Below are 20,113 nucleotides of genomic sequence, written 5' to 3' on the forward strand. Positions count from 1 at the left end.
CAAATTCTGCAATCAAGACAACTGCTCAGTGCTCCTTGAACACTGTGAAAGCGATACGAAGTGCAATGAAGAAGTGCAACGGTGACTACGAAGCCGTGGCTTCAAGAACAGCTCACAGAAGACAATCAGACGATCCGATTGATGTGATGTCACTACATGCCTTTCAACAGGGACTCAAGCTAAATGCAAATGGGTATGTGGAGATTTATCCACCCTTGTGAAGCCTTAGTTGGAGAGGGTGGCTGCTGGACGACTCTACATGTGGCAACAAGACTTCACTCCTTGCCATACTGCTGGGAAGATACTGAAGTAGTTGCGTGACAATTTGTATGACTTCACCAGTATCGGCATCTGGCCCCTAGCTCTCCTGATTGCAATCTTATGGATTATTATGTGTGGGGTGTGATGGAGCAACACATCAATCACATTGCTTACAACACAAAGACCCAGCTCATCGACAGGATTCAGGCGGGCATTTTCAGCTCTCCCTAGGGACACCATGAAGGCTGCATGCTCCAGATTCAAGAGCCGCCTTAAGGCAGTTGTGGCCAAAAGGATGGTTTCTTTAAGTGAATTTGCTTTTTCTTGCTCTTCTTCTGCTGTACCGTTTCCATGCGTTCAATACAATTTGTTTAAAAAACGATGTTCCATGTTTTTTTTCCTATTGCCCAAAAGTGTCAAATTTACCCCGAACACCCTGTATAGGGTCTTTATTCTCGAAATATAAAATAGATAAAAATCAGAATATACGTTTTTCTTTAATTTTCCAGATATAATCAGGACAGATAACATAAGAGTTTTTTTTCTTTTCGTACGGCTCTTCAGTTATAAAATTTAGAGTAGGTAAACTTAAAGTATCAGTTTTATTGGTTCTCGAGCTACAAACGCCAAACAAAATATTCCATAACAAAGTAACACTTTTTTTTTTAAAAAAAAACAAAGTAGATGTTAATTATGCAATGCGAGTACATTCATTATGAGATACCTTTCCAAACCTTTGAAGAGCACCTTTTTCTTAATAATTTGGCAATGATATGGGTATAATCTTTTCTTGATCTAATATTTATTAACATTACTTAAGTCCCTTTCTTCACGTTCAAAGTAGAAACACTAACATTCCGCTCGAAACATTCTCTTTGTTGCTTGCTCTAATGCATGAAATATTTCGGGCTCAAAGAGAATAAATTTTTGGGTCTTGTTATGCAACTTCTTAACATATCTCTTTTTTGTAGTACTTAGTGCATTTTTACTAAGTGCATTTTCCATTTTGTATTAACTTTCTCTTAATTTTCCTCAAGCTTCCTTTTCGTTCGTAATTTTTTTTATTACTTTCATCGCCTACATGTAGGCTGTTAATCATTCAATGTGTATATCTTTGTCTCCTAAATGTGATTCTATTATTCATTGCAATATTTTGTTAATTGAAGTTGGGTTTGGTTAATGGACTTTCTGTAGTCAACTGTGTTTCAGAGCATGTTTTAAACACTTCTCTTTGTCTGAAGCAACAAATGATATTCTAGAGTTTTTCTATTATACATGTACCAATAAAATAGCCAATGCAAAACAAGGATTAGGAATTACATTTCTGGGTTTTCGGTAGCTACGGCCAAATTAGCCTGACAGATATTATCACTGGCCAGTGACACTACCTGGGGAAATGGGGAGGAAAGGAAGCGACCTGGGTGTTAGATACGATCGCGATATTTGCCTGGTGTGAATAAGGAAAACCTGACTCAGAAAATGCTTTTACACTTTCTCGGTCAAAAGTCCCCACCGGAAATCGAACCCAGTACAGTTTTCACCAAAGATGAGAGCTTTAGGGACTACGCTATGTGAGGCCACATGGATTTAGGATTTAGATGTCTGGGCTTTCGGCATCTAAGATACTTGAGCCCGTCACGTTTTGAGGGATGACATCCCTCCGCGAGCACACCATCCGGGGAAAGGGAAGGAAGGAAGCGGCCTGGGGTCTATAAGTTAGGTACCACCCCGGCATTTGTCTGGTGTGAATGAGGAAAACCCAGGAAAACATCATTCAGATGGCTGGCCTGAAAAAGCGTTTTGCAATTTTTTTGACCGAGTGCCCCCACCGGGAATCGAACCCGGGACCGCTCGCACTGGAAAATAGAAGTCAGATGGTCGAATGGGTATACCAGCGTGCTCTTAAGGTATTGTGAGTAAAGGATTGCAAACAATATGTTCTTCAGAGCTTCATTATGTCGCTCTGATAAATTAATCCGTGGAACATTTTAGAAATCATTGCACTGTTAATCACAATTAGTGTACGAACATATGTTCATTTGGCTTTTTAGCACATCGCTTTTATTGCTTGAATCAAATACTCATAGCACACGAGGAGTGTCCAAAAAGTAAGTTTCCCTGAGGCGGGAAACGTAAAGAAGACACTGTAATCTTCAAAAATTTATTGTCATTTCGGTGCGTGTGTCTTGGGTTCGATTTACGCTGCAGATACTTGTTTTGCATATAAACACTAATAATGGATTGGATTCCACTTTTCGCAATGGGTTCCGTCCTGTCTAAAAATGCTATCAGAGTCAAAAAAGGACATTAAACTCTAATCGATGAACTAACTAAAGTCAATCATGATTTTTTTTTAAAAAAAAAAAGTTTATTATAATGTATTTTCTTTCTTTTCTTTTTTGACAGAGTTCTCAGTGAATAATTCCCGTTCATCTTCCCTTATGAACAGAAGTCCCTTGTGGTTATATGATAAACGAACGCCTTCTCGGCTCAAGATAATCAGATTGGATTCCCAGTAGAAACTCAAGTTGTAAGTTCAAGTCTCATATAACCTCAGCGTTAAAAGGAACGTTACAAATACATCTTTTGTCTTTGAACAAAGATATTACCAACAACAACAAAATATATTCAAATGCTTCTTTTGGAGTGTGCTCTACGACGCAGAAACATGAAAAGTATGAAAAACGATTAGTAGGTGTTATAATGTGAATATGGAGAAGACTGAATAAAAATAGCCTAGACATAAGGGAAAACGGTTCTGAACAGTAGGGGAGGGACGAACAATGTTGAATGCAATTAAAAGAAAACTGATTGGGCATTGTTTCAGAAGAAATTGTATTCTAACGGACGCGATGGAAGTTACAGAGGAAGAAAAAAGAGGAATAATACAGGCTATGACCAATTTCAAAATGGATAATTACTACTTCATCATAAATACGTAAGTCGAAGACAATAATACATATACATTTCTGAGTTTGCAATGAGAGACGTGCCAATGAATAGGGATGCGCACGATACGAGACGAGACAGGATTTTCCTGACAAAATTCGAGTCGAGACAGGGCTCTTCCAATAGTGAAATATAAATTTTTCGAGTCGAGACAATACTTTTACAGTACATTTTCGAGACGAGACAGCCATAAATCTTGTCTCGAGCGCATCCCTACCAATGAAAGCAGATATATTATGATACTACTCCTTTTAGAAGGAGAAAATGTGCAAGTTTACCGTATTACTCTGCGCTCTTATTCTTAAAAAAAAAAAAAAAAGAAAGAAAGAAAGAAAGAAAGAAAGAAAAAGTGAATTTCACTATCTAACGGCACGTGTCCCACTTGATTGTACTTATATTGAGTACAGAAATAATGGTACGAATCTTAAAACCACACTTTTATTTCTCTTAATTAATGATATTTGTTTTTTTAAAAAAATACTTACCGTTGTCTCTGCAGTTTTTATTGGCTCCCCGTCTAATAACCACACAATTTTCGCTGGAGGTACTGATCCCATTGATTCGCATTTGTGAACATGAATGTGACCCGCAGAAATCATTTCACTGCTGGATACAATTGTTGCATTAATCGGCCGTACTGCAAGAAAGAAACAACGATAAATAATATTAAAATAAAGATAAACAATATTAAAATTGGCATATGAAATGTTATGCAATATTCTTTATTTAATACAATATGAAAACAGCGCTGTACCTTAGATTTTTTCGGGGGAGGGGGGGGGGGCAAGCATTAATATATGTATTTGGGCCCCCTAGAAAAAACTTGTTTTTCTAATTCTTGGGCGCCTTCTTTCCATCTTTCTCTTACTCTTTATGGGTTCCCAAAACCTATGGGCCCTCTCGCATGACAAGGTCTGCGGGACCGTTAGTTACGCCCTGGGTCCATTCCATACTTGAGAAATTAATTAAGGGAACAATATTGACAAATTTCAAAGCCATGCCAATAAATATTATTTCTAGGGTTCCTAATAGTAGATATATATTTTTTTTTTTACTGACTCATTTTTGTTTTATTTACCTGTGTGTCCTGTTTTGTTTATGTAATGTAGTGAACCTCTTTGATGCTTCACTTTTGTGTTCGTATCGTATACGGAGTAAGAAAATTTTGTCTTAAAATGGGTTCCCAGCTTCCCTGGGGGATAGTTGGCCTCCTGCCCCTCCACCCTGTATGAACATATTTGTTATTGATAATTTACATTATTAAATGTAGAGGGGTGCAAAAGTAGGTATACAGTTTATTATTTTTTATCTATTGCTTTCCACATAATTAGTCTATGGCTGGTAATTGTTAATTATGTTTATTATTTTTAATATATTTTTAGTATTTATAATTTTTTGAGACAATCATAACTGTTAGCCAACAGAAGTGGACAATTAAAAGTCCTGGAAGTCAAAGAACGCTGAAAAGTTTTGACGGAAATGGCCTAAGAATTTGATGCACCTCCACCAAGCAAACAATTAACGCAATAAATTTGATGAAAATGGCTTCATCTGTGATGGGCTAAAGATTACTCTGCTATAATGGTGCCAAAATGTCTTGAGCCGTGGCAAAAATGCGAACTAAAGCTCACACCCACGCGTTGAGCCAATAAGGGTTCAGCTGTTGCTAACCGAGTGAGGTTTGGCGAAAGGGAGTGGAATTCCTTCAGCCGATAGCAGCGCCTGGAACGGAAGACTAGGTGTCAAGTCAATGTGGTATATCTTTAGTTAGTGTTAATACCCAGGACAACGAAATATTATTTATGCAGGCATTTTTCCAGAGTTCAAAAAATATCACAGAGGAGAGTTTCTCGTGAGTTAGACATTTTTCGTAGATCCGTGGGGTGTCTAATGCAACGATTAGGTTTGAAAATGTAATGGCCAAGATTATTTCATGGATTCCATTGAGAAAAAGTACCTCATCACTGTTTTCTTGAAGACAATTAAGGCCCCAGTGGCTCAGTGGTAGATCGTTCATCTCTGATGAGTGCGATCCCTGGTTTTGACCCCAAACTTTGTTTTTCCAAGGACACCTATCCTGGGGTGGCCAGGGGGGCCAGGGTACCCCAAAGCTCATGTGGGCCCCGCATTTTATTTTGGAATATACAATATTTGCCATAATTTGAATGCAACTTGTCTTAAAATCCTATTAATGCCTTCTATATCTGAATGTCTCCCCCAAATTTACAGAGAAATCCCTTGGCTTTGTGGTGGACAAACACTGTATGTGCTTGGATTTTCTTGGAGTTTTCCCATTTCCTCCTACTTTCTTAATTCCACTATTTCACTCATCCTTAGGGTTGCCACATTTCTAAAATGAAAATCCTGGACGCTACTAAATTAAAAGAATCTTTGAAATGCTTAAAATGAAAAGAAATGTTACACTAATTTACTTTCTTCCATTAGATAAGAGTTTTCAAGTATTACGTATTCACATTTTTTGTGATTTTAATAGACCTTTTCCTCCCTAGTTAAGCAAATGTAAGCAGATAATTTATCCCCTCCCTCTGGTAAGCAAAATTATTATTATTATTATTATTATTATTATTATTATTATTATTATTATTATTATTATTATTATTATTATCATTATTATTATTATTATTATTATTATTATTATTATTATTATTATTATTATTATTATTATTATTATTATTATTATTATTATTATTATTCAATTTCTTTGGATCTGTTACGTTTCGTGACTTTCCGAGTCTGTTTTAGCTCATTCAGGGTATGATGTTTCCTTTCACACGTTTTGTTTGTTCGTGTGTATCTTTATTTATTTATTTATTTTTAGAGCGATTAATTCATTGGCAATATGTTCTACTCCAAAATGTTCCCATTGTTGTCTGTTCAGTTTTATTACTTAAAACAATATATTTTTCTTCTTCTTGAATGATCAGCGGAAAATTACCAAAAATATCGGTCAGGGATTATTGATTAAAATATTTCCGAAACAGAGTACTAAAGATAACATTAAGATTGAGTAGTAAAACCTTTTGTCCCTTGCCATATGAAACGAATGCTTCGTTCAATGTCATAGTAGTTAAATCGTAAACTTAATTATATCCATGTTTTATGTATTCAAATTTTTGCAACTTTTGAATTGCCATACTCAGAACTTGAAGAAAATAATTATATACATAATCCTGTAAAAAAAAAAAAAAAAAAAAAAAAAGCTAACTTTAATATTCCCTTACTTTCTTCTTCGCTAAAATCGTACCAAGAAATATCTTCGGGACGGCGATACACAGATCTCGATTCCGTAACGATCCCAGATTTTCCGGGACAAATGGCAACCCTATTCATTCTCATCATCGATCCCTCCTTTAACCTACGTAGCATAACTATGGGACTTAAAACCGAAAGATACAATATAAAAGAAAGCCATACAATAATTTATCGTGATATACGATAACTTAAACCTTAATGCTTAATATACTGCGATAATAGGTGAATATACGATAATTTTAGAATACACGCTTCTGTTTTACAGTTTTTAAATGTGTAGACAAATTGTATATGTTCATTAAATAACTATAATACACACACACACTCAGATTTTTAACAGTCATTCCAACTAAAATAAGTGAATAATGATTTGAGAATTGGCAAATAGCAACTCTGCATCAACTTTTAAAATTCAGATACGTTTACGACGCGACAGGAAGGATTTAACAAATGGAAGGACAATGACGCTTATTTGGAGTTCGAAAATGATGATTACTATGAAGCCCCGTATCCAGTGGATCTAGGGGGGTCGCCCCCCATAATTTTTGCTGGCCCCCTAAATTTTTACGGTAGGCTTGCAAATGAACTATAATATAGTGATGAACTATAATATGGTTGGATCGGGCCCACCCTACATTTTTGGGCTGGCTACTGGTCTGATTACTAGATAAATTAATTATATATTATTGCTGTTATTAGTAGTATTATACTGTTTCTAAAATTATCACGTGCATAAGGAATGAATGATATATCTTTTTTTTTTTTTTTTTGTAATATACGTTAATTTTAAAAACGAAAATAGATAATTTTATTCTCTGAGGTTGACAGAAACGCATATGAGGGTTGACGTCCCTTGGCGAGCATATTTTTCTACTATCCAGCAAACGAGGAAGGACGAAAGGACTGAGTAAGGAAGAAAGGGTCCTGCAATCTGTTTAAGTACCATCCGGCATTTACCTGGTGCGAACAACGAAAATCCTGGGAAAAATCTTATTCGGAGGATGGCTGGCTTGAAAATACTTTTAACACTTTTTCGACCGAATGTCCCAACCCAAAATCGAACCTGGGAAGGCTCGCACCACTTGATTTAAGTAATATTAAACTTATGTAATCAATTTGAAGCGAACGATTTTCCTCATCGTCCTTTTCGGCCGGATGAACCGGATGACCGGGCATCATCCAGACCGGGAACGAGTCCTGAAAACAACATCAGTAAAGTCTATATATTAAAATAGTAGGTATATATATGTTTGTGGTCAAGAAAAGTTTATGTTTGTGGACGATTATGTGTTTAAGGCCAATTGTTTTCACAACATGTCGAGAACCACAAGCTCTAGAGAGGTACTGTTTGGACTGTTCGATTGCAAATTTCGTGTAGATTGTTCAATTCTAATTATTTCTTTATTACACTTTAGGGGCACACTAAAAGTATAGAAATTTTAAAAAGTATAGCACCACATCCTACGAGTTGTACATTCCTAGGGATGCATTCGAGTCGAGTCGAGTCGAGATTTAAGCCTGTCTCGACTCGACTCGAGAAAATGTTGTCTCGACTCGTGTCTCGACTCGAAAATATGTTGCTGTCTCGACTCGTGTCTCGACTCGACAGTCTCTGTCTCGACTCGACTCGAATTCGAGTCGAGACGTCTCGAAATTCGAGTCGAGACAAAATATATGAGTTAAAATATACACACACATCAGCCAGACCATTATGACTACCTACCTAATTGTTAGTATGTCCACCTTTTGGCACGAATAACAACGGCAACGCGTCTTGGCGTGGTCGCAATGTTCCTCGGTGGGTCGCTGGAGAGAGTTGGCACCACATATGCACACACAGGTCATCTAATTCCCGTAAATTCCGGGGAGGGGGTGATGCGCCCTCAGGTCACGTTCAATCACATCCCAGATGTGATCGATTGGGTTCAGATCCGGAGAGTTTGCACTTGGAACTCGCTCCTGTGTTCCTCGAACCACTCCATCACACTCCTGGCCTTGTGACATGGTGCATTATCTTGTCGAAAAATGCCACTACCGATGAGAAACATGGCCGTCATGAAGGAATGTACGTAGTCTGCAAGCAGCGTGTGACGCCTCGGTCGTCATGGTGCTTTCCTCGAGCTCCAATAGACACATGGATGCTCACCTGAATGTTCCCCAGATAATAATTAAGCCGCAGCCAGTTTGTCTCCGCCCCCCAGTACAGATGTCAAGGAGCTGTTCCCTTGGAACACGACGGATTCGCACCCTCACATCGTCATGATGAAGATGATATCGGGATTCATCAGATAATGCAACGCTCTGCCATTGTGCCAAGCTCTAGTGGCGATGGTAACGTATTCATTTTAGTTGTAGTTGCCGATGTCGTGGTGTTAACATTCGCCATCGGTAGGAGTGTTCGGTGCACCGTGTGTTCAGACTAGTGTTGTAAAGGTCTGTGAAAAAAAAAACAGAAATTTTGGGTAGAAAAACAGTTTTTTACGGTTTTCCCGAGCTGGGGAAAAAACGGAAAATTTGGGTATTATCAGAATCATCATTTTTGCTAATCACAGAATCATTTTAGTTAATATGTTAAATCAAACATATTTCATAGAGATATCTTCATTGTTCTATGTAAAATTCCGGAAATTTTGAAACCATTTCGGAAATATTGGCAAAAACAGGAAAATATAGTCTAAAAACTATTTGTTGGCCTGATGCTAGTAATCTTACTTGCTGTAACATGTCTGCAACATATACAGTGGGAAGTCGAAAATTCGAACTAATTGGGACCACAGGTAGTTCGGATTTTCGAAAATGACCAAGAAAATGCCATTTAGGCTTATATACTGTACGGTATGTTCTTCTATCGATACAGTGGTTATTCAGTACATACAGTAATTACAATACCGTACGTAAGGCTACTTACATTTAATGTTTCTGAAGAACCTGCTTGTACTCTAAATAACACTGTTCTTGTAAGTCACACTTAAAATTTATAGGCCTAATAAAAAAAATAAAAATACATGACGAACAATTACATATAAATGAACTTTTGTAAAAACATTGACTTCACATAACGTCGATGGACACGCTATTATTTGTTTCTCGCGTTAAGACAAAATGTAAAAAGCTTCTAGGGACCGCGTTCGGATTTTTGACGTTAGGATTATCGACGTCCTACTATATATGCAATGTATTTCGCTAACGGAAAAATACTTAAAGCAACAGGTTTTAGTTCTACTTTACACACATATACCGCACAAGTGAGTAAATTTGAGCAGCGAGAAATATATTAAGTGAAACTTCCGTTAGTTATTATTACAGACTAGCAGAATATCCGTTCTTCGCACGGGGAGAATACGTTTCATTTTGGACGCAAAAGGCACCAAAACTGTCCCCAATGAAGTTGTGAAGCCCCAAAACTATGAATTTGACATTAATACCGATAATTTTCAATTATCTTTACATGTCACCATCCCCCTTAGAGTACTAATGGGGCTGAATTTGTGGATTTAAACGGCATCTTCTGTTCATCTCAGCGAGTATGGATTCGAGGCCATTTTCGATCATGTATGTATATATAGGTAGATATATATACATATATACACACAGAGGCGGATCCAAGGGGGCTATCACCCCCCTCTCTTCACACTCAAGTATACACTGCATAAAATGGGCTTCAATCCTGCTTTACACTGGATAAAACTGCAAACTATGGTTTAGCCCCTCCCTTGATCATATCCTGGATCCGCCACTATACTGTATATAATTCTCAAAAAAATTAGGGGTTCAGCTGAAACATCACACAAGACCTTAAGATAAGATATGAATAAGCTTGTGTTTGACTCATATATATCTTACAAAAATGAATGCTTTAAGATACACTAGAAAAATGGGGCACATACTGGTGTTGGGGCACGGAAAACCTTGTTCACATGGCTCATGACACAAGACGGTTATGTGTGTACCTCTCGAACTGCTCACAAACAGGCAAGGCAACAACACTGATTGTTCCTTAATATATCATATGATCACTTCGAATAACCAACAGAGCCTCGCACCTGCGTGGCATGGATTCAATCAGATTATCGATGAGTTCTTGGGGAATGTTGTGCCACTCATCCAGAAGAGCGACTTCCAGCTCTGGAATGGTTAATGGATTTACTGGCCTAGCGGCAATTCGTTGCCATTCATATTCCAGACATGCTCAATTGGAATGAGATCCGGAGAGCATGCTAGCCACTTCATCCGAGCGATACCCTCAGCATCCAGCATCTCATCCACTAACCGAGCTCTGTGAGGACGAGTATTGTCATCCATGAAAAGGAACGAATCACCAATGGCACCAGCATAGGGAAGAGCAAGAGTTTTCATAATCTCATCCCTATATCTGAGAGCCGTCAAAGAGCCATTTCGGATGATGTGGAGCTCAGTACGCTCACCAATGCTGATTCCTGCCCACACCATCAGTCCACCACCATGATACTGGGATCTTTCTCGCACAAACATGGGATTCTGTCGTGTTCCACAATCTCTCCAGATGAAAACACGTCGATTATCAGGCTCCACACTGAATCGAGATTCGTCAGAGAACAAAACATTGCCCCATTCATTGCGTCCCAACCCACGATGTTCCTTTACCTTCGCTCTTCGATCAACACGGTGTCGTGCAGTTAATGGGACACACACCATAGGCCTACGTGCGTAGAGAGCACCTTCTCGAAGGCGATTGCGGACCGTTTGAGTGGATATTGTGCGTCCTGTTGTTGTTCGGAAGGCTTGCGGGAGCAGAGTTGTATTCTGACGCCGGTTTTGACGGGCTGTTAACAAGAGATAACGATCGTCTCTGGCTTTGGTTGCTAGTGGACGGCTCTGTCTTTGTCTTCTTCGAACACTTCAAGTTGTTTGTAATCGATTCCACAATCGGGAAATCACACTTTGTGCCACTCCTATGGCATGTGACACCTCCCGCTGTAACTGACCAGCTTCCAACCTGCCGACAGCTCGCCATGCCAACGATTCTGGCAAATCACGTTGTTGCGCAATTTCACTACGTAGATTTGTGACGCACTAAACACAATGAAAACAAAGGTATCCTGGAGCTGGAATGTATTGGCAGCGCCACACTACAAAATGATATCTGTTAGCGCCACGTCACTGATCACGTGCACAGATGTTCCAAACGGTTCGTTTGCACGTTGGGCCTTCAGGATTTCAATCTGAACTGGACAAGATACAGTGTTCTCACATTATTCGTAAGAAGTTTTACATGTGTTTTCATCTGATTCCCTAATTTTTTTGATCAATATATATATATATATATATATATATATATATATATATATATATATATATATATATATATATATATACAGTGAAACCTCTACTAACGGACACCTCTGTAAAGCGGACACCTCCCATAACGGACATATTTTGTAATCCCCAAACACTGTAATAGGAAAAAAACATATTGGCAAACCTCTCTAAAGCGGACACTCTCTAGTACGGACACGGACAGTCTTTTTTGTCTTTTATAGGTATTATTTACCTCCGTATTACGGACACTTTCTCTGGAAACAAGTTGGAAAGTGCAGTAAAAATACATTTTTCATACGCAGTAAAAATACATTTTTCATACGTATGTCACCAAGGAAGAACATGTGGGTGTGACAACATTTTGCCTCCTCAACTGTCTGTTCAGCAACCCAGAGGAAGGGTCTCTGTTTCACAACACCCTTATATCCTTTGCTTGCATTCCACTCCCACCCAACCTGCTTCAGAAAAAAAAAAGTGATTGACAGTTGCCCACTGTTTGGAATGACACATCATTCTACTGTCCCGCTGGATCTCTAACCAAACAGGAAGACAAGTTTGGTATTTTTGACCACGGGTACGCATATTGTCTTTTAAAAAAAGTCATTGCTGGACTGCAATTAACTCACAAATTAAAGCAACACACCGAAACGTAGTAAGTAGAGATAAGTATAAAGTGCAGAGAACTATAACATCTTATTCCCATGTAGTGCCTCGAATTGGATGGCGCAAGATAATGCAGGTACAGTAACATTTTGGTAATATTCATAAATATGTGATTCATGCAAAAAAAAATCTAATTGCATATTACCTTGTTTATTAATTTACGTAAGAAAATATTGAAACCTCTCTAAGGCGGACACCTCTCTATAGCGGACAATTTTTGATTCCCCACGGCTGTCCGCTTTAGAGAGGTTTCACTGTATATATATATATATATATATATATATATATATATATATATATATATTTATATAGATAGATAGATAGATAGATAGATGTAGATATATATATATAGATAGATAGATGTAGATATATATTAGATAAATATACCCATTCTTCGCATGGAAGTCAAGGCCTGTGGAAGTATTACCCTCATTTCCGCGACCGCGAAAACTATGGATCTGAGACTAAATCGATCATTTTGGATTACTTTTACATGTCTCGGTATATCCTCCCCTCCCCGCTGATTCTCGGTCCGCATACAATGGTAGCTGAATTTGCAAGTGATCACTAATGAAAGTGTCACCATTCATCTCAGCGACCGCGAAAAGTATGGATTTGACACTAATATCGGTCATTTTGTATTACTTTTACACGTTACGGTATCCCCACTCCCCGCTGACTCCCGGCCCACATACAATGGTAGCTGAATTAGCAAGTGATCACTAATGAAAGTGTCACCATTCATCTCAGCGACTGCGAAAACTATGGATTTGACACTAATATCGGTCATTGTGGATTACTTTTACATGTTTCGGTATCCCCACCCCCCGCTGACTCCCGGCCCACATACAATGGTAGCTGAATTAGCAAGTGATCACTAATGAAAGTGTCACCATTCATCTCAGCGACCGCGAAAACTATGGATTTGACACTAATATTGGTCATTGTGAATTACTTTTACATGTTTCGGTATCCCCACCCCCCGCTGACTCCCGGCCCACATACAATGGTAGCTGAATTTGCAAGTGATCACTAATGAAAGTGTCACCATTCATCTCAGTAACCGCGAAAACTATGGATTTGAAACTAATATCGGTCATTTTGTATTACTTTTACATGTTTCGGTATCCCCACCCCCCGCTGACTCCCGGCTTACATACAATGGTAGCTGAATTAGTAAGTGATCACTAATGAAAGTGTCACCATTCATCTCAGCGACCGCAAAAACTATGGATTTGACACTAATATCGGTCATTGTGGATTACTTTTACATCTCTCGGTATATCCTCCCCCTCCCCCCCCCCCGCTGATTCTCTGCCCGTATACAATGGTATCTGAATTTGCAAATATCGCTAATGGAAGTGTCACCATTGTTCTCAGCGATCACGAAAACTATGGATTTGACACTAATATTGGTCATTTTTATTACTTTTACATGTTTCGGTATCCCCGCTCCCGCTTACTCTCGGCCCGCATACAATGGTAGCTGAATTTGCAAGTGATCACTAATGAAAGTGTCACCATTCATCTCAGCAACCGCGAAAGTATGGATTTGACACTAATATCGGTCATTTTGGATTACTTTTACTTGTCTCGGTTTTCTCCCCCTCCCCGCTGACTCCCGGCCCACATGCGATTGTAGCTGAATTTGCAAATCATCGCTAATGGAAGTGTCACTATTGATCTCAGAGACCGCGAAAACTATGGATTTGACACTAATATCGGTCATTGTGGATTACTTTTATATGTCTCGATATCTCAACTCCCCCTTCCCGTTGACCCCCGACCCGGTGCCGCATAGCATGAATTTGGAAGTTAATGCGATCGGAGTTTCACCATTGATTTCAGCGACCGCGAAAACTATGAATTCAACACTCATATCTGTTATTTTCTACTACTTTTACATGTCCCGGTAAACAACCCCTGAGACCCCCCTGGTTCGAATTTTGACAAAATCGTTTAACTCTGGTCTGGAGCCTGGACCAAGGTATTCGTGACTAAAATTTGGTAACTCTCGGTCAATTTGTCTGGTTCCCAAGCCGGTTCCGGTAAACGCATCCCCATGAGACTCCCCTGGTTCGAAATTTGAAAACAACTTTTCGTCTTGATCTTGGGCCTAGGCCAAGGTACCCCTGACCAAAATTTGGTAACTCTCGGTCCACTCGTCTGGTCCCCAGGCCGCATACAGACAGACAAACTCGCAAACAAACTGTTTATTTTATTTATATTAGACTAGATAGATTCTTGGAAATTATACCAGATTTTCATATTATCTTTCCGAACTAATTTTAAAAACCCGCTCCTACTTATCTTTATATGTATACAGTATATCTATATTTATATCTATATATGTATATAACAAACGCAGGAATTACCCCATAAATAACACTCCTGGAGGACCCCTTTCTCAAACACTTGTACAAACTTCAGTTTTCGTACCGGATGATTACCGAGACCTGGTGGAAAAAAAAACTGCTTTTGCGTTCGAATTAAAAAAAAAAAATAGTTCTCCTCAGATTAGTATTCACTGATAATATTTTTATAAAATTTAAATTTGATGGGTAAATCAGTGGACTTTGAATACATCCACATCGTATCCACTGAGTTACAAAATTGTGTACCTCCAGACATTTTTCTAGGGGAACATCTTCAATGTTTGCTATATTAGTCTGGCATTTAATGTGCATGATTTGTTATATTACGTGTACATTTTCGTGATCCAGGGAGGTTCATTCTTATCAAACACGGAGATTATGAAGGAGCAGATCTACTGTACAAAATATAATAAAAACATCTCTTTCGGATTTCTATTATCCCGCAGTCCAACCCCGAGACGGAAACATAAGAGATAGGCTTTTTGTTTTTAAACAAGATAACGTGTCTAGCGAATGCTTTACATTGTGAAGATTATATTAGTGAAAATTAAACGAATATAATTTTACAACTTAATATACATATTACTAAATGTTTAGCTCCCCGTTGCTATGTTGTTAGCGATGCGCCTTTCTCGAACGACGTTTGATTCATGGTAGGAGCTCATGTGTTTCAAATCCGACATTAAACTATACGTTCACGTCTTGTAGAGCTTTGCTCCTAAAAACGACGCTAAACTATAATCTAATTTAATATTAAAAAATAATGACTTATCAATGTGACGTCAATTTGGCAGTCATCAAATCCATTTTATACTTTCACTTAATCCAGTGGATATTAATATAACAATTACGAGACACACGCGCATATAAATACTCAGAAACAAGCACATACACACGTATACATACACAAATATGAACACTTCAAATCTATTTACATGTGTTGAACTGCACTGCATCAAGTATCTTCTCATGTATCTGCATTTTCTGATTCATCCACAGATTTCTTATTTGTACGCATCAATCATTTTAGCATTTTCGGGAAGGTTCAGGGTTCGTTCTTCATTTAAAGAGTTGGTTCTCTGTATTGGAAACAGAATGAGGGGAGGGTGGGGGAATTTATACTTTATGAATGGATAACATTTTAAGAAATATATACAAAACATGCCGCTTCCGATGCAGCACTAAAGCATTTCTTTTAGCGGTGAACTACTAGTGGTACCCTGGTGATAATACCCCCTCCCCTCTCAAGTTGTAAAGTGAGAAGGGACAGAAACATCCCAGACACTCAGGGTTCAGTTGACAATAATAAAACTATGGGTAAGTAAACATCTTGTGCAGAGTCACGTTTTGCTTATTTTTGAACATTTCTGTGAAATCAACAATACAACAGCGGAAATACTAACTGGTTTTATTACTCCAACCATCGCTTCAACAAGGGATAATTCCCAACGGTCAGTGTTCTCTTTCTCTTTTTCTGTCCTCGTTCTTATTCTCCACATCTTTAATGAAGTAGGGGGCGCCCAACCTCTCGACATTTGGACGTCTTTTCCTCTTGGTTTCGCCACTTGTTGAAGACAATCACCACAGCACTCTTCGAACACCTGACAAGTCCTGCAGTTTCCGAAATTCTCGTGCCGAGTGTTTCTGAGCGAGTACTTTCTTCAAAATATTATTAAAAATTATAGAAAGATTTTCGAGACATTCGAGTCGAGTCGAGATTTTTACCAGCTGTCTCGACTCGACTCGAGTCTCGACTCGAAAATTCGAGTCGAGAAATACGTTTGTCTCGACTCGTCTCGAATTTTACAAACAGTGTCTCGACTCGAATCTCGACTCGAATTCGAGTCGAGTCGAGTCGAGATTCGAGACATGTCTCGACTCGAGCGCATCCCTATACATTCCAACATCACACATTTTTATACGGGGTCAGTATATCTCTCCTGCGTTTGTTTCATGGTCAAATGGTAATGAAAAACGAAGGATAACCATTTCTCCAGTCTAAGATGAATCTTTATTGTTTGCAGTGTTTTGTCCAATGAACAACATGTATCACAGACATTACAATTAATTGTGAGTGTAATGTATTTGCTTATTACATATTGCATGCAAAAAGAAAGAAAAGACTGATCATACATGAATTAAAAACTCCAAGCGGTAAAAAGGCGCGTGTCTTGCAAACAGTGGAAAATATTGGAAAAAATAATCGAACCCCCCCCCCTTTATGGTATCCCTTGCCGATTTTTATCAAGACGTCCTTCAGTTGTGTCTGATAAAGGGACATGTACAGATGTTGTGAAGAATGACAAGATGATTCATGCTCATATGTGAATGATGTACTATGTAGAGAGCGCAGGTTCAACTAGTTACATCATTAAAATCCCAGTGTATCTTAAAGAAAACAAAAAATCCCCACCCCTTTAGAAATCAATACGCTGAAAAACAAAAACACCATAGGCACTCAAACAGCATTAATACGTTGACAAATAAATATTCGATATGTGGAAATGAATTATATTCTACTATTTCCTCTATTTCCTCCCATAATTGTAAATAACCTAACTTCTCTATTTTCGAAACCTGAAACATGATAATATATTATTATTTACTTAATGATAAAAGGTTACGTACATAAGGAGATAATTTCGCAAACAGAATTGCTCTCTCTTAGTTAAGTTTAACGTACTGACAGTTACGGTAACTTAACACGAGAGAACTTTCGTTGAATATAATGAATAAAACCAATTTGGCAATTTTGGTTGAGTAACCGTACGAGAACAAAAAAGAACTCAAAAGCTTCCAGTATCGTAGCAGAAATATTATTAATACTATTATAGCTTTCTTTTCTTTTCTTTTTAATCTAACTCTTGTATTCTAAAGTAATTTAATAATTAAGAGCCTATTTTTAACCAGGAATTAGGAAGCAAAACTGAAGCTGGAAACTTTTAACTAAGAACTGGAAACAGCATTTGTGTAATCATTTTCTAAGGGAAATATAGTTTATTCTGTATTCTTTCACACTTAATTAAGTTAATAATTAGCTTGCAATATTTTCAATAATAATAATAATAGAGGCGGATCCAGGACCGACTTCTGGGGGGGGGGGCTGTCATATTGCTACTTTTAAGGGCTCCAAACCCTGCGATGGATTTTATTTATATATATAAAACAAGAAAGTTTCCTCTTCTGGGGGGAAATGATCGCCCCAATCGCCCCCTGGATCCGCCCTGAATAATAATAATAATAATAATAATAATAATAATAATAATAATAATAAAACCAAACCACTGGGTGTAACGGCCCGATTTGTAAGCCTGAGCCGCTCCACGCCATCTGTTAGCGAGTGGTGGAACTACGTATAGCCTTGCGGCGAACACGTGCTCAGAACGCCGCGTCGCCCTATCGCTAACCGGCGTATAGGGAGCTTTCCAGATCCAGTGGCCGTCACGTCTCTTATTCACGTGACCCCCCAGTTTGACTCACGACGCTAAGAGGACACCGAAAATTGGGAAAACACGGCTGGAATCGAACCCTGCACCTCGCGGACATAAATCCAACGCTATAACCACTGGGCTACGGTGTCCTCGTAAATAATAATAATAAAGTTTAAAATAGTCAGCTACGTTTGCGCAACTGGATAATATAAATTCAGCTCAAATGTAGAGAAACTATATAGATTCTACAGTATATTCCAAAAACAAGCATGGAAGTGTCAATGAAAAATCAATGACAAACAAACAATTCCTCCACTTATCTCAAAAACAAACAAAAAAAAAAAAAAAAAAAAAGATGGTTGACATTCACCTTGAATATAGAACTGGCAATGTTGATTCTACATTGAAAAACGAAATTGCAGTAAAATGGATGGAACATACACTGAGAAGAATCCGTTCTCCGGACAGTGGTATATTGTACAAATATACGGAATCCTTTTGCTTACTACAGAAATCAGTATGGAACATATATTATCCATGTGCTACATACACACTGCCCTTAGATGTTACATCATGCCGTTGCAGGATGTCTGACATCTAACAGTTTTCCGTATATCACATGCACATTGGCGTATTTACGATTTTGTTTCGGAGAGGTCTTTACTAACTTTCGTGGGAAGGAGGGGGGCTTTGCCTAAAAATGTGAAAATTCTGCAAGATATTTCATATACTTTACTATAGTAAGTAAGATTTCGGGGGGCTTAAGCCCGGCAGCTCCCCACTAAATACGTCACTGCACATGCATATACTTATGCTACTTCCCTCAGCTATATGTTATATACATCCATTTGTATGTGAGATCCTGACCGCCTATATTGTTTCATACGGAAAGTACGTATAGATGGAACACTTATACGGAAAGTATTATAAAACATGCGTTTTCAGTTATACGTCTGCTGTACGTTAAGTCCAAAAACTACAGGAATTACGCATGTAACCTACCTTTTTAAGTACGCCACCTACAATTTTTTTCTCAGTGTAGTAAAGGATCACGCAACATGAAAATTAAGGTCAATGGCAAATCAATGAAATAATATAAAAGAAGTCGTCCACATATCTCAAAACTATAATAAGGAAATGGTTAATTAAAAGCATATTGCAAACACATAATAAAGAGCTTAAAACGATGTATAGCACATAAGGTAAATGTGCATAGAACATTGTTAAAAGTCAAGTTGTTAAAATCAATCTTATTCGAATTACCCAGGGCGCCCCACGCGGAGGTTACATGCTTGAAATGTCTCATACCTGGATTTGGAATCTCCGGACTCGACTTAGCACGCAACGTGATGTTTGACCTGATCACATGACACAGTCTTGTCCTTATGGCAAACCGAATAGGCTCTTTATTAAATCTTTTTATATCTAGACAAGACAACGATGTTTCATTTACTAACTATTTGCAGTCAATGATGTCGATCCGTGGGGAAAATTCCATTTTGTCTTATTTTTAAAATAATTTCTCGAATAGGGATAAAGGGAATTTTAGTAGGGAATTTGCTCGATATATGGGATTTTTTTAAATATTAACTTCATCAACGCCAACAAAAATTCTAAATGGGCGGGAAGTAAATTAATGAGTTTACAACAGGCATGAAATCAGTGCTAATTGTTAAATGTTGTTACTGTAAAATGTATGCTAATATGGAAGTAATTTCCACAGTGGCTTGAGAATCTTTTGTCTTGTCTGGAACCGCAGGTGTTGTTATAAGAAGAAAGTAACAGTCTCTGTTTACTATTGCACTGAAAATTATTAGAAGATGGTTGAATTGTATTAAACACTGAAAGTGCTTGCACTAGAGA

At 38.1% G+C, this 20,113-nt stretch overlaps 1 protein-coding gene across 1 annotated transcript in view; it reads right to left on the reverse strand.

Moving 5' to 3' along the window:
* The window catches only part of LOC145664067 (synaptogenesis protein syg-1-like), a 997,265-nt gene that overhangs the window by 341,290 nt on the left and 635,862 nt on the right, over positions 1-20,113 (reverse strand). The window contains exon 6 of the mRNA XM_081730408.1: positions 3,696-3,847. Within this exon, the coding sequence (XP_081586534.1) occupies positions 3,696-3,847 (152 nt within the window). The remainder of the gene's footprint in view (positions 1-3,695; positions 3,848-20,113) is intronic.

The sequence above is a fragment of the Thermobia domestica genome, chromosome 11 (assembly GCF_964235325.1).
Source record: "Thermobia domestica chromosome 11, izTheDome1.hap1.1, whole genome shotgun sequence".
NCBI lineage: Eukaryota > Metazoa > Arthropoda > Insecta > Zygentoma > Lepismatidae > Thermobia > Thermobia domestica.